The sequence below is a fragment of the Octodon degus genome, unplaced genomic scaffold (genome assembly GCF_000260255.1).
Source record: "Octodon degus isolate 3935 unplaced genomic scaffold, OctDeg1.0 scaffold00001, whole genome shotgun sequence".
NCBI lineage: Eukaryota > Metazoa > Chordata > Mammalia > Rodentia > Octodontidae > Octodon > Octodon degus.
In genome coordinates this window covers 1,055,611-1,067,481 of record NW_004524577.1, presented here as the reverse complement: position 1 = coordinate 1,067,481, position 11,871 = coordinate 1,055,611, and the positions used below count along the sequence as shown (strand labels likewise).

Here is an 11,871-nt window from a genome sequence, read left to right as displayed (position 1 = left end):
ATTATGGGCTACTGGACTCTTTTAGAATATTTTGCTGAGTTTACACACCTATAATATTCAATAACGGAACTTAGAAAAAAAGGGGTATACAGATGAATGTCCATTTTGTATCTGTGTATTCAAAGTGGTTGGGATAGATATATAATTACATTCTCTTAATGAATAGAATGATTTGTTCTAATGGTGTTTGTAAATAGGATCTCAAGTCTGCATCTTTTACAGCAATTAACCACTAAGAAGAATATATGCAGTGTGTTATTGAAACTGTCCTACAGATTTGATCTGAAACTGTCTCATTGCTGTTTATCAATAAAATTATGAAAAAAAGGGGATACAGATGAATGTCCATTTTGTATCCATGTATTCAAAATGATTAGGATAGATATATAGTTACATTCTCTTAATGAAGAGGGATTTGTTGTAATAGTGTTTGTAAATAGGATATCATGTCTGCATCTTGTACAGCAAATAACCACTAGGAAGAGAGTATGCAATGTGTTAATTATTGAAACTGTCCTACCAATTTGATTTGAAACTGTGTCATTGATATTTGTCTGTCAATAAAATTATGGAAAAATAAAGTGGAAAAAATAAAACAATAAAATGTTCTAAGTTGTGTTTATCATGTAATCATTTGCATAAGTAGCAAAACTTATCAGCAGCCATATGATCAGAAGGGTTTTGATACAGAATTGGGGCTGGCCCCCAACTCACTACGTAGCCCCGAGTGCCCCGGAACAGCCCTCCTGCCACAGCCCCCCGAGTGTGCAATTACAGGCACACATTGCCACGCTTGGCCCCAGACCACGTTTGCTGCCTGTATGTTAACTGCATCTCTCTTCTCCTGGAGCAATACTTCATCTAAGTATATTTGTATTGTCTCCTTCCCCGCGTAGATTATTACCCGAGTAGGACCTCTCAATGACACAGGGGAAACAAATAGAACCCCAACCTGCTAGAGGTCCCATATGCCGAGTTCACATTCCCTAAAATCAAAGAATGAACTCTAAGAGTAAAAAAAAATTCACTGAGGAAAATGAATGGGGAATGGGAGCGGGGCCTAGGAATAGCTCCTGAGAGGCAGAGCCAAGGAGCCACTTCTCGAAGGAAGGTTCAGCCAGCCAGGGTGGCCTCGTCCTACCATCCCAGCACTCGGGAGACTGGGGGTCTCCTCAAGAGTGTGCCCCTACGCTGGGCCCATACTTTCGGTGAAGGTGAGTCACAGCTGCCCGTTTCTTAAGAAACATGACCGTCAAGATACCCGTATTCAGCCTCCAGGAGGCATTCGACTACGAGACAGGAACAAGCTTCCTCTGGGTACCACACCAGGCCCAAAGGAAGCTTTATAGAGCAACATGCTACCCAGCCTGGTTTGAGAATTCTTAAAGTTAAAAAAATATTAGTTTGAGCCAGCATGGCGGCACATGCCTGTAATCCCAGCACTTGGTAGGCTGAGACAAGGGGACTGCTGCGAGTTCAAAACCAGCCTGAACTACCCGGAAAGCCCGTCCCATCCTCTCCTTGGGGGTTGAATGCCCCCCAGAAGCACTTTTACTTTGTATCTTTCCTGAGGCTGCCGAAAGCCTTGTAGTGACAAAGATAATTCTTTGTTTATGGATGAGGAAATCAAGAAATGAAAGAGGTTTGTGTATTTTATCTGAACAAACTGACAGCACAGGAGCCAAATCTGGAAGGCTTTATTAGAATTTATTACAAGTGTTAAAAAAATCAGGAGAGTACACATAGAAACAAAACTTTTTTTTCAGCAGCTCTTGAAAAATGACAAATGGGCCTACACTGGGCCCACACTTTCGGTGAAGGTGAGTCACAGCTGCCCATTGCTTAAGAAATACGACCATCCGGATTCCCGTATTCAGCCTCAAGGAGGCATTCAAATATGAGACAGGAAAAAAAACATTTTATTTGGAAAGGTAAAGCAGAATTCAGTACATACACAAACATAAATCTGTAACTCAAATCACTTTCCTGGGTCCCACTCAGAGTCCCCTGGAGGAGATTACACGTTTACCACAGAGACCAGAACACAAGAAAAAGCCACAAATGCACAGAGAGAACATGCAGACGCTGTTCATTCCCTGCCTGCCCCCACCTGCTTGGCAAACAACCTGTGGGTGCACAGGCCCAGGCGGAAGGGGAGCCCCGGGCAGGTGCGGCAGGCGGTGCTGCGTGCTGCAGCAGGGAGTTCTTTCCTTACGTACCGCGCTGGGGTCGAACTTGAACATGGGGCCTCAGGCACGCTTTGGCAGGGAACTGCACAGGCCCTTACGGTCTGGTTCATTTTAGATTCTCTCCCCAGGGTCCTCCACAGCAGCTCTCCAGGCCTGGCCTGGCTGGGCCTCCAAGCGCCAGACCTGGGGTCTCCAGCTGAGAAGGCACCGAGCAGCCTGGCCCTGCTAATCAGCACTGCTTCTCATGCTTGGGGACAGTCCTGATGTCCCCTGAGTTGGGCTAGAATGTGCTAGGTCTGCTTTACCATCATTAGGCATGCCTCATCTTTGCAGAAAGAGGCGGCCAGATCTGCTTTAGAAGGCACAAAACTGGGTTTATTTATTGGTATCAGAAATCAAACTCAGGAGGCCGACAAGATAGCTCAGTGGACTAAGTGGCTGCTTAGGCAACCACAGGGACCAGGCGTGGATCCCTGGCACCACGTGCTGCACTGGCTCCGCCCCTGGGGGCACTGAGCTGGCCGAGACTAGCATGGTGGTGCACGCCTGTAATTCCCGTGCTGGGGAGGCTGAAAACAGGGGGATCACTATGAGTCAGAGCTGCGAAGTGAGACCCTGGACCAAACAGAAAGAAATGGAACTCAGGATCCTGCACTAGCCCAGCAGGCACGTGTGCCACGCAGCTGTATCTCCAGCCACAGAACTGGGTTTTGAAGGTGGAATAAGCACAAGGATGTCAACCTTGTGCAGGATTCTTCTTTGCTCTCTGGGGTACTTATAGCACCCCACTTGCCGCCTCGGGCAGTGGTGCACATCTGTAACCCCAGCTGCTCAGGAGGCTACGGCAGTGGCCCCAAGTTGAAGGCCAGCCCAGGTAGTCTGACAAGACCTGCCTCTGAGAGGACCGGGGGTCTGGCTAAGAGTGTCGCGCGTCCTGCAAGCCCTGGCTCCATGTGGCCTCGGCACTGCACAGGAAGCTGCGCTTGTGCGGCCGCATGCACAGGCTGTCTCGACCTCCTGACGGCAGAATGCGCTCCAAGCCAGGTGGTGCAGATGAAAAGAAAGGTGATTAGAGCCAGCTCGTACAGGAGAACTGGCTGAGAGGAGTCCGCGCAGACGAACCGGGAAGACTCCTTTCTGGGTGTTCTGAGGGGCCTTTCAGGGTGATTTTGACCTGACTTGTTTTGTCCCTGGGGGCTGTACTACCCCAGACTTTAAAACTCAGGGCTTGAACAAATCTGACTTCACAGCTCCGTACGCAAGTGCTCAAGGACCTGTTTAATGAAGAGAATGGCTTGTGTATTCTGCTTTCTTAGTTTTTTAATTTTAGGTAAGGGTCTGCAGGGTGTTCAGGGTCTCACGTAGTGATCCGCCTGTTTACAGCCTCCCAAGAGCTGGGATTACAGGCATGCACCGCCACACCCAGTCTCAATTGCTGCCTCAGAGCACCCCAGGGGGCAGGGCTGGCACAGCTGGCCGGGGTTCAAACTCCCAGCCCCGACACCTGCTTGCAGGCCCTTTAATCCACTGAGCTATTTGGTCGGCCCTGGGTTTGATTTTTAAAGAAAGAGGCTGCTCTAGCATTTGTGGTTCATTAAAAATTTGGTTCCTTGGCTACTTCAAATAACTTAAATCATACCAACATTACCTCTGAATTTTTTTTTGAGACAGGGTTACACTCTGCAGTTCAGGCTGGCCTTGAACTCAGTGATTCTCCTGCCTCAGCCTCCCTAGTGCTGGGATTACAGGGGTGCTCCACCACACCAACATCCGTTTAAAAAGAAAATCATAGAATAAAGATAAGCATAGCCTGGCCCTGGGGAAACGGCCGGAATTAATGAGTGTTTATAGCTCTTGCCCTCGCCTTCTCAAGCTGTTTAGACAAATCTCAAGGGGCTGCTGCTGAAAGCAGCCGGCTGCAAATGAAAGAAAATTAGCACAGTTTCAAGCAGAAAATGTCAAGAATGAAAATGTCAAGAACGGGGGCTGAGGTCAGATTCTACGGCTCACGATTTAGAAGACAGAGCCGAGGAGCACGAAGGCCAGGCCGCTGCAGTCGCCCGCGGGTGCTGCCCAAGGCGCAGAGCGTGCGTCTGCCGGGAGGACGGCCCCCACACTCCCAGCCCACCGCCCTGACATGTGGCGCTCTGGGCGTCCTCCTGCACCTGGGCTGACACAAGAGTTAGAGGTAGTGCATGTGTGACAGGAAAATCAAACCTCTTCTGCAAAACCCACAGTAAAAAGCATGCTTCAAAACTAGAACTAGGCTGTATACCAGAACACGCGCCCCACGTGGGAAGGAACTGAAGTACAGAGAGACGACGTCCAGCGCGCAGGCGCTCCCCAGGGGTGGAGAGGCCGCGTACTGGACAATCGCACACTCAAGAGTGCCCTGTACCCTCCCAAGGCTTGGAGCTGGCTTTGTACTGTCAGGCCAAAACACCGCCCACGGGAGACAAACTAGCCCCTCTAGGGCTCCCAGGGGCCCAAATGTGAGTCCAGCCTGGAAAGCTGGTGAGCAACGCCCCAGTGTTGTCCTTCCAGCGCAAAAAGTACTTGTTCTCATCTCACGACAAGAAAGAAAATCAAGATAGAAACTTGCAGCTGGGGGCTCACCAGGCTGCATCATCAAGCCCACCGCCCCAAATATGGTCTGAAGTGACAGCCGTAGCATCTCTGCTGGCAGCAAAGATTTTTTCAAGAGTCAAAAATGAAATACAAAAGGTGATTTACAGCACCCCCAAAATGCTTTCTCCTCCCGAATGTAATGAGGCTGCGGCCTTTCTGGCCCTTCGCCCCGACCCGCTGGCAGGGATTCTCCGGGCCTTACTCCTCCACGCAGGCCCAGGCCTCCTCTGCTTTCTCATAGTACCGGTTGGCCAGCCGGCCCTTCATGGCTTCCATCGCGGCCTCTGCTGCCTGGGTGTACAGGTCCCCTAAGAGAGGGCAGAGTGGGGCACAGAGAGGTAAGTGCCCGTGGCCTTTGCCAGCTGCTCCTCTCCCATCAGAGCATCCTGCCATCTCTGTAGGAACCAAACCACTCCAGGCTCTCTCCTCCCAGAGAATGGGGGCGAGTTAAGACCTGGGGGAGGGAGCGTAATCACACTTCACCAATCAGAGCACTCCCCCACTCCTTTCCACGTTGACTGATTGGTCCAGACTTAGGCTTGGACAATTACAGCAAGCCACGTCCGTGGCCACGGTGATTGGCTTAGGGATGAGCAGCGATTCTGAGCCAGTGAGAACCGATAGGCAGTTTGGCAAAAGGAACTGGGAATGTATGAACGTGGAATAAAGACTAGGTATCAGCTCAGTTATAGGTTTTGCCACCAAAACTCTTGCAAGATACTTTTGGTTTATACAGCTTTTTGGATTTAGAAATCTTTTTTTTTTTTTTTTGGTGGAACCAAGGACTGAACTCAGGTCACTGTGCTTTCCAGGCAAGCATTTATTCTACTGAGCCATCTCTCCCGCCCAGACTTAGAAATCTCAAACAGGAAATTCTAGATTTGTTTCATTATTGGCTAATTTTTAATTTTCTGTATTTTAAGGAAGGATCTACAGGGTGTTCAGGGTCTCACTATTAGATGGGGTCTCATAGTGATCCGACCGTTCAGAGCCTTCCAAGAGCTGGGATTACAGACGTGCGCCACCACGCCCAGTCTCCATTGCCTCTCAGCGTGCCCCAGGGGCAGGGCTGCCACAGCAGGCCTGGGGATCGAACCCCTGGCCCCTGTTCCTGTTTGCAGGTGCTTTAATCCACTGAGCTATTTGGCTGGCCCCATTATTGGCTAATTCTTTTTTTTTTTTTTTTTTTTTTACTTGAGAGAGAGAGAGAGAGAGTGAGAGAGAGAGAGAGAGAGAGTGGTGTGTGTGTGTGGCCAGCTCAGCCCACCAGGGGGCAGGGCTGGCTGGCATGTGGTGCTGGGGGATCGCACCGCGGTCCCTGATGCTTTTGCTAAGCTTGTTCCAAGTAGGTGCTTTAGACCACTGAGCCATCTCTCCAGCCCTATTGGCTAATTCTTAAAAAAACAACTTTTCTTTATGGGTGTTGGGATGAAATCAGGGCTAGAACATGTAAGGCAAGCACTCTGCAGGTCGCATGAAGACACAGGGAGAAGGTGGCCGCTTGCTGGCGACAGAGCGGCCAGCACCTCGGACGCCCCAGCCTCTAGAGCGACCACAAGTAAATTGGGGTCCTGGGGGCGTCGTAGCTCAGGGGCGGAGCACTTGCCAACAAACATGAGGCCTTAGGTTTAACACAAAATTTTAGCGGGCACAGTGGTGCATGCCAGCACTCCCCAGCCTCTGGGAGGCTGAGGCACCAGCCAGCCCAACCAGGGTGAGACTGGCTCAAAGAAACACAGAAGATAGAGACAAATTTTTGTTAAGTCTTAAATTCCTACAAGCAGAATAATAATTTGTGTAACAGAGAAAATACACATAACTAGTCCATCAACTGATGGACAAAGTATGGCACAGAGCCTACGAGACAGCCAGCAAGGCAGCAATTACGAGGGGCGGGAGGCGAGCAGGAGACTGCTGACCAGAAGAGGGCCTCTTTGGTGCTGCTGGGCGGCGCCACTGTGAAAACACCTCAGTCCTCTAAACTGCATGCGTTAAGACGGCAATGTGTATTTTTCTTTTTGTCTTTTTGAGGCAGGGTCTTGCTATGCAGTTTAGGCTGGCCTTGAACTTTCAACAATCCTCCTGCTTCAGCCTCATGAGTGCTGGGACTACAGGTGTGCACTACCACATCCAGCTAGATGGTAAACTTTATGTTAAGAAAAACTGCAGCTCGGGCCAGCGAAATAGCTCAGTGGATTAAAGCACCTGCAACCAGACACAGGGGTTGGGTGTTCAATTCCCAGGCCTGCCGTGCCGCCCCCAGCCCTGGGGTGCGCTGAGACAGCCATTGAGACCGGGCGTGGTGGCGCACACCTGTGATCCCAGCACTTGGAGCCTGTCAACAGGCAGGTCACTACGAGTCTGATGTAGTAGTGAGACCCTGAACACTCTGTAGACCCTTCCTTCCCCAAAAATATTAAAAAGAAAGAAAGAAAGAAAGACAAGAAAAGCTGCAGCTCAATTCTTCTATGCAAAGAATGGCCCCCAAATAGGGTCCAAGCGGGATGAGTTTCAGGAGCCAACGTGGCACCAAAACAAAACAGCGCAGTATTTGAAAATAACCTGCATGCACCCAACCACGCACTTTCAACATCTCTACATCCCATAATGTTCATGCAACACACACTCTGCAGAAGGCTTGCCTCACTGTGTTCTTTAGGAAGTAATGGCAAGAAAAGTATCTTTTCAATGCAGATACAAGCTTTGAAAATAGTTTTTAAGTTGGTTGTGATGACAACCTTGATCCCAGCACTCTGGCTTAGAGGACTGCACGTGGAAGGCCAGCCGAGGCAACGTAGTGGACAATGTCGCAGGACTTGGTGTTAAAATTTAGAAGACAGAGAAAGAGAGAAGAGACAGAGAGACAGAGAGACAGAGACAGACAGACAGACAGGGAGAGACACTGAGCGCAGTGTGAAGGTCCTGGGTTCAAGTCCCACTACAGGGAGAACTCGGGCAAGCCCTGTCACGCCTCCCATCACACTCCCCTGTGGCAGCCCCACCTGCTCGCTGGGGGTCCTTCTCCAGGCCGCAGCCGCCCCCCAGCAGCATCTCGGCCTCCCTGGCCAGCAGAGCATGCCGGGGCTCGTCCTGCATCCCGTCAAACTCGCCGCCCTCATCGCAGTCTGTGGTCTCCAAGGCCGTGCTGTACCAGAGCAATGCCTCCTGCCAGTCTCGGCACCTTGCCAGGGGAAAAAGAGGAAGAGAGGGGCGTCACCACGGTGACAGGGAGTGGCGGAGGGCGGGCCACCCTTCTGGTTCAAGGCCTCTGGTGCCTAGGGCTCTCACGCCTCTGGTCTGCAGGACTCCTTTCTTGACTGCACACTGCACCCTCTGGGCTGGCACCAGCAGCAGTACAGGGTCCTCCATACGCTGCTCTCAATGCAGGTAGGAGAGGCGGACCAGCTCTGCAGAGGCCGCCAGAACCACCTGGGCTCTCAGCAACCACACAGCCCTGGCTGCTCTGCCCAGGGCCTGCGCCAGCTCCCCCAGCTTCACGACTGGGTCTCACCCCTCCATCGCTTGGCCCCTCTCCCTCCAGCTCCCCCTATGTAGCACACAGGCTGCCAACTGTCAAGGGAGGTACAGGTTCAAGCCACACTCGGGCAACAGACACTCAGCGCTAACGTCTGGGCTGCGTCTGCTGATGTAACCCACAGGAGTAACTACTTCCCCGCATCAGGAACGAGCTGCAGACGCGAGGGCCATGGTGTGCTGGACTGCAGGACGGCGGCAGCTGGGACGACCCACACCATCTTCCTCACTGCCCCGCCTCTGCCCTCCCGTCCTGCGCCTGGTCGTCGTGTTGCACACACACTCGCTAGCTCTGCCTGCTCCCCGCCCCTGTACCCACTGGCCCCTGGCCCCGGATATCCCCTACCTCATCCACACCAGGCTCAGCTCACACGTCCCTCCCGTCCCTCCCTCCGACAATCCCTGGGACTTGTGCACAGGGCCAAGAAGATGACAGTCTTGCCAGTTCTGTTCACTGCTGCAGTCCCAAGGCCTGGCTAGGAGCATGGGCTCAGTCAGTAGTGAATGAATACACACGATGGGTATGAGACTCAGGCAGCTTCTTGTTAAAAATGGAAATCATTGGCGAGGCACCCAAAGAGCTCTGGTGGTGACACTGGACTAGAAGCGACCAGAATGGACAGCTTCACCCTCCTCAGTCCTAAAGGGCAAGGAGAATTTCCCTGGAAACGGGCCTACTCTTCTCCTGCCTCATTGTCTCAGGGTTAGGTAGGTACCATGCCTTGGAATTTTCTACGACCTCTCCTTCCCCATCAGATAGAACTTCTGAGAGGACCAAAACCTTTCAAAAACCAGTGAGTCAGCTGAGCACGATGGTGCATACCTGTGATCCAAGCGCTTGGGAGGCTGAGGCAGGGGGATCACCATGAGTTCCAGGCTATACAATGAGTTCAACGCCAGCCTGAACTACATAAAGGGACCCTGTCTCAAAAAACAAACAATAAAAAAGACCAAAAATAGTGCGTCCCCAAACCCAATGAACAGTGGTCATCATGTGACATATGTGCCCCTTATCTATGGTAGGCATCTCTGATAAAAATTCCTTGAAAGGGAAGGGCTGGGGGATAGCTGTGTGGTCTAGGCACCTGCCTAGCAAGTGCAAGGACCTGTGTTCAATCTCCTGAATGCCTGTAATCCCAATGCTGGGGAGGCTGAGACAGGAGGATCACTAGGAGTCTGAGTAGTGAGACTCTGTACCAAATACACAAATAAAGATGGCTCAGTGGAATAAGCACTTCCCTGGCAAGCACAAAGGCCTGAGTTCAATCCCCGGTTCCACCAAAAAAATAAGTAAATAAAAGATATAAAAAAAATTAAGGGAAGTACATATTAAGGGTTAACAGCCTTATTATATAGAGTGCTGACAAATCAGTAAGAAACAATCACTATAAATAAAATTAAAAGTACAACTCAACATACATTTAAAATACAAATAAAAAGGAGATAAAAGACAGGAACAGAAAACACAGCTAGACTGCTCAGAGACCTCAGACGCCAATGCTCGGCGCCTGGCTCCCCACCCCAGTTCTGCAGGCGCTCAACGGGCACCACATCCACTGCACTTCATCTGACACAAGCAGACCTGGCCTCCTGCCCCGCCTCGCAGGCGCTGGGATCACAGGCACGCACCGCCACGCCCAGCTTGCACGCCCACTCTTTTCTTTACCTCCCTTCCATGCCAGGGCAGCTCTAAGTCTCCTGAGAGGCAGGAGAGCAGAGACACACTGGAGGCGGCATGAGGCCTGCTGCCAGCGACAGCAAGGCCCACCCTGACGATGCCACCCAAGCGGACAAAGCACTGCTGTTACCCCGCAGGCTCGGACACATCAGGACGGTGTGACAGCACTGGGCCCGAAAGCCTGACAGAGCCACAGGCCTAACCTTCCTTCCAGACTCAGCAAAGGAGAGGAGCTCTTGATGTCCCACAGCAGGGACCTTCCTAACCTGGGGACTTAGCGCCTCACCCTTCTGCCTCCCTTCTGGAAGTCACAGAAGGCTCCGGGGCAGCCAGGTCCCATGGGAGCTGCAGAGGGCAAGCACAGGCCCCATCACGAGCTCCGTGTCCCAAACACCCTGTGCCCATGGACTTCCGAAGTCGTCTTCTGGCCCCGTCAAGGAGCCAGAGCGGAGCTGGACCGCCTTCCTCTCTGCCCACCACAGGACCAGCCCTGCTGTCTCAGCCTGGTGGATACACGAAGGCGTGGACACTTCAGGAGCCTCTAGACCACAGCAGAGTGCTCACTCAGCGTGAGATGTGACGTGAATAGAACAAAAGGGGAGTCGCCAGTCAAGATAACCTTCTCCCCTGCAGCCAGGAACAGCCCTCTGAGCCTGGTGCGGGACCAGCTTGCGAGTTTCTCTGGAGGGAAATCCTCACAGACACCGGCGAACACGGCCTCCACTTATCATGGGCTTCACGGGTGCCGGGAGGACTCTGGGAACCCTGTCACGGCACCTTCCCTGGAGGCAGGACTATGACCATTTCCACTTCACCAGATGAAGACACTGGGCCCAGGGAGGTAAACTAACACGCCTACGGTCACTGGAAGCCACAGCTGTTTTGACACGAGGGAGGGCTGGCCCACCCGTCACCCACCAGCTGCGCCTGAGTGGCAGCCCCAGTACCTGCTGGGGCTGAGGTTCTGACCGGTGTCAAAAGCTCGCGCCACGAGGATCATGGATTGTCTGTCCCCAGCTTTGGCAGCCTTTAGTAAGTAGTCAAATCCTTTCGTTTTATTCTTGTCCGTCTCCTGCCAATATAGGCCATGGGGTGGGGGTGGGGGAACACAGCACTGTCAAGGGGAAGCCAAGATCTTACCCCCATCGTCTCCCCATCTGTTGGAATTATTTTGAAAATTCTGAGACAGGGATCCTGCATTGTGTGTGTGTGTGTGTGTGTGTGTGTGTGTGTGTGTGTGTAGTGCTAGAGATTACACCCAGGGCCTCTGCAGTAAGCTGCACCCCCAGACTTCCCTCCCAGCCCCCTTTCTTAGACAGGGTCTCATGACGTTGTCCAGTTGGGCTTGACCTTGTGGCCCTCCCGCCTCAGCGTCACAGGCGTATGCCATGATCACAGACAATCTTTTTTCTCTTCTGAGACAGCATCTCACTCATTTGCTCAAACATGCCATCCTCCTGCCTCAGCCTCTCTCCCAGAGGGCAGCACCATGCTTGACTGAGTGCTACAGTTCCAGCTAACTGTGAACCCCTGGCCCCGATCTGAGCCCCCATACGCCGTCCGGGAGGAGGCAGGCATCCCCAGGCCCGGAAGGCTGGGGAGTAACAGAGCAGCCAAGCTGCTGCCCCACCCCCGCCAGCCCTCACCTGCACAGAGACATCGGCGAGGATGTGGTGCGGGAGCTGGCAGCACATGAGCCCCAGGCCCACGATGGCCTCCAGCTCGCCCAGGTCGGCTGCGTGCTCCAGGTGGAAGATGGCTGACTCGTGGTCCCACTCCACGCCCTTCTCACAGAAGCGGCCGCCCTCATGGTAGCGCACCATGGCCAGGTGCACCTGCCGC

General features: G+C 52.4%; 1 protein-coding gene across 5 annotated transcripts in view; it reads right to left on the bottom strand.

Moving 5' to 3' along the window:
* Positions 1–3,920: 3,920 nt before the first annotated feature.
* Positions 3,921–11,871, bottom strand: part of Eef2k (eukaryotic elongation factor 2 kinase) — a 39,570-nt gene continuing 31,619 nt past the window's right edge. For 3 of the 5 annotated variants that reach the window (XM_004622876.2, XM_023713420.1, XM_023713472.1), the window contains exons 15-18: positions 11,676–11,864; positions 10,977–11,101; positions 7,820–7,998; positions 3,921–5,125 (exon numbers count right to left, since the gene is read on the bottom strand). In XM_004622876.2, the coding sequence (XP_004622933.1) occupies positions 5,016–5,125; positions 7,820–7,998; positions 10,977–11,101; positions 11,676–11,864 (603 nt within the window). In that variant the 3' untranslated portion in view covers positions 3,921–5,015. The other 2 variants (XM_023713554.1, XM_023713516.1) reach the window with 2 other exon arrangements.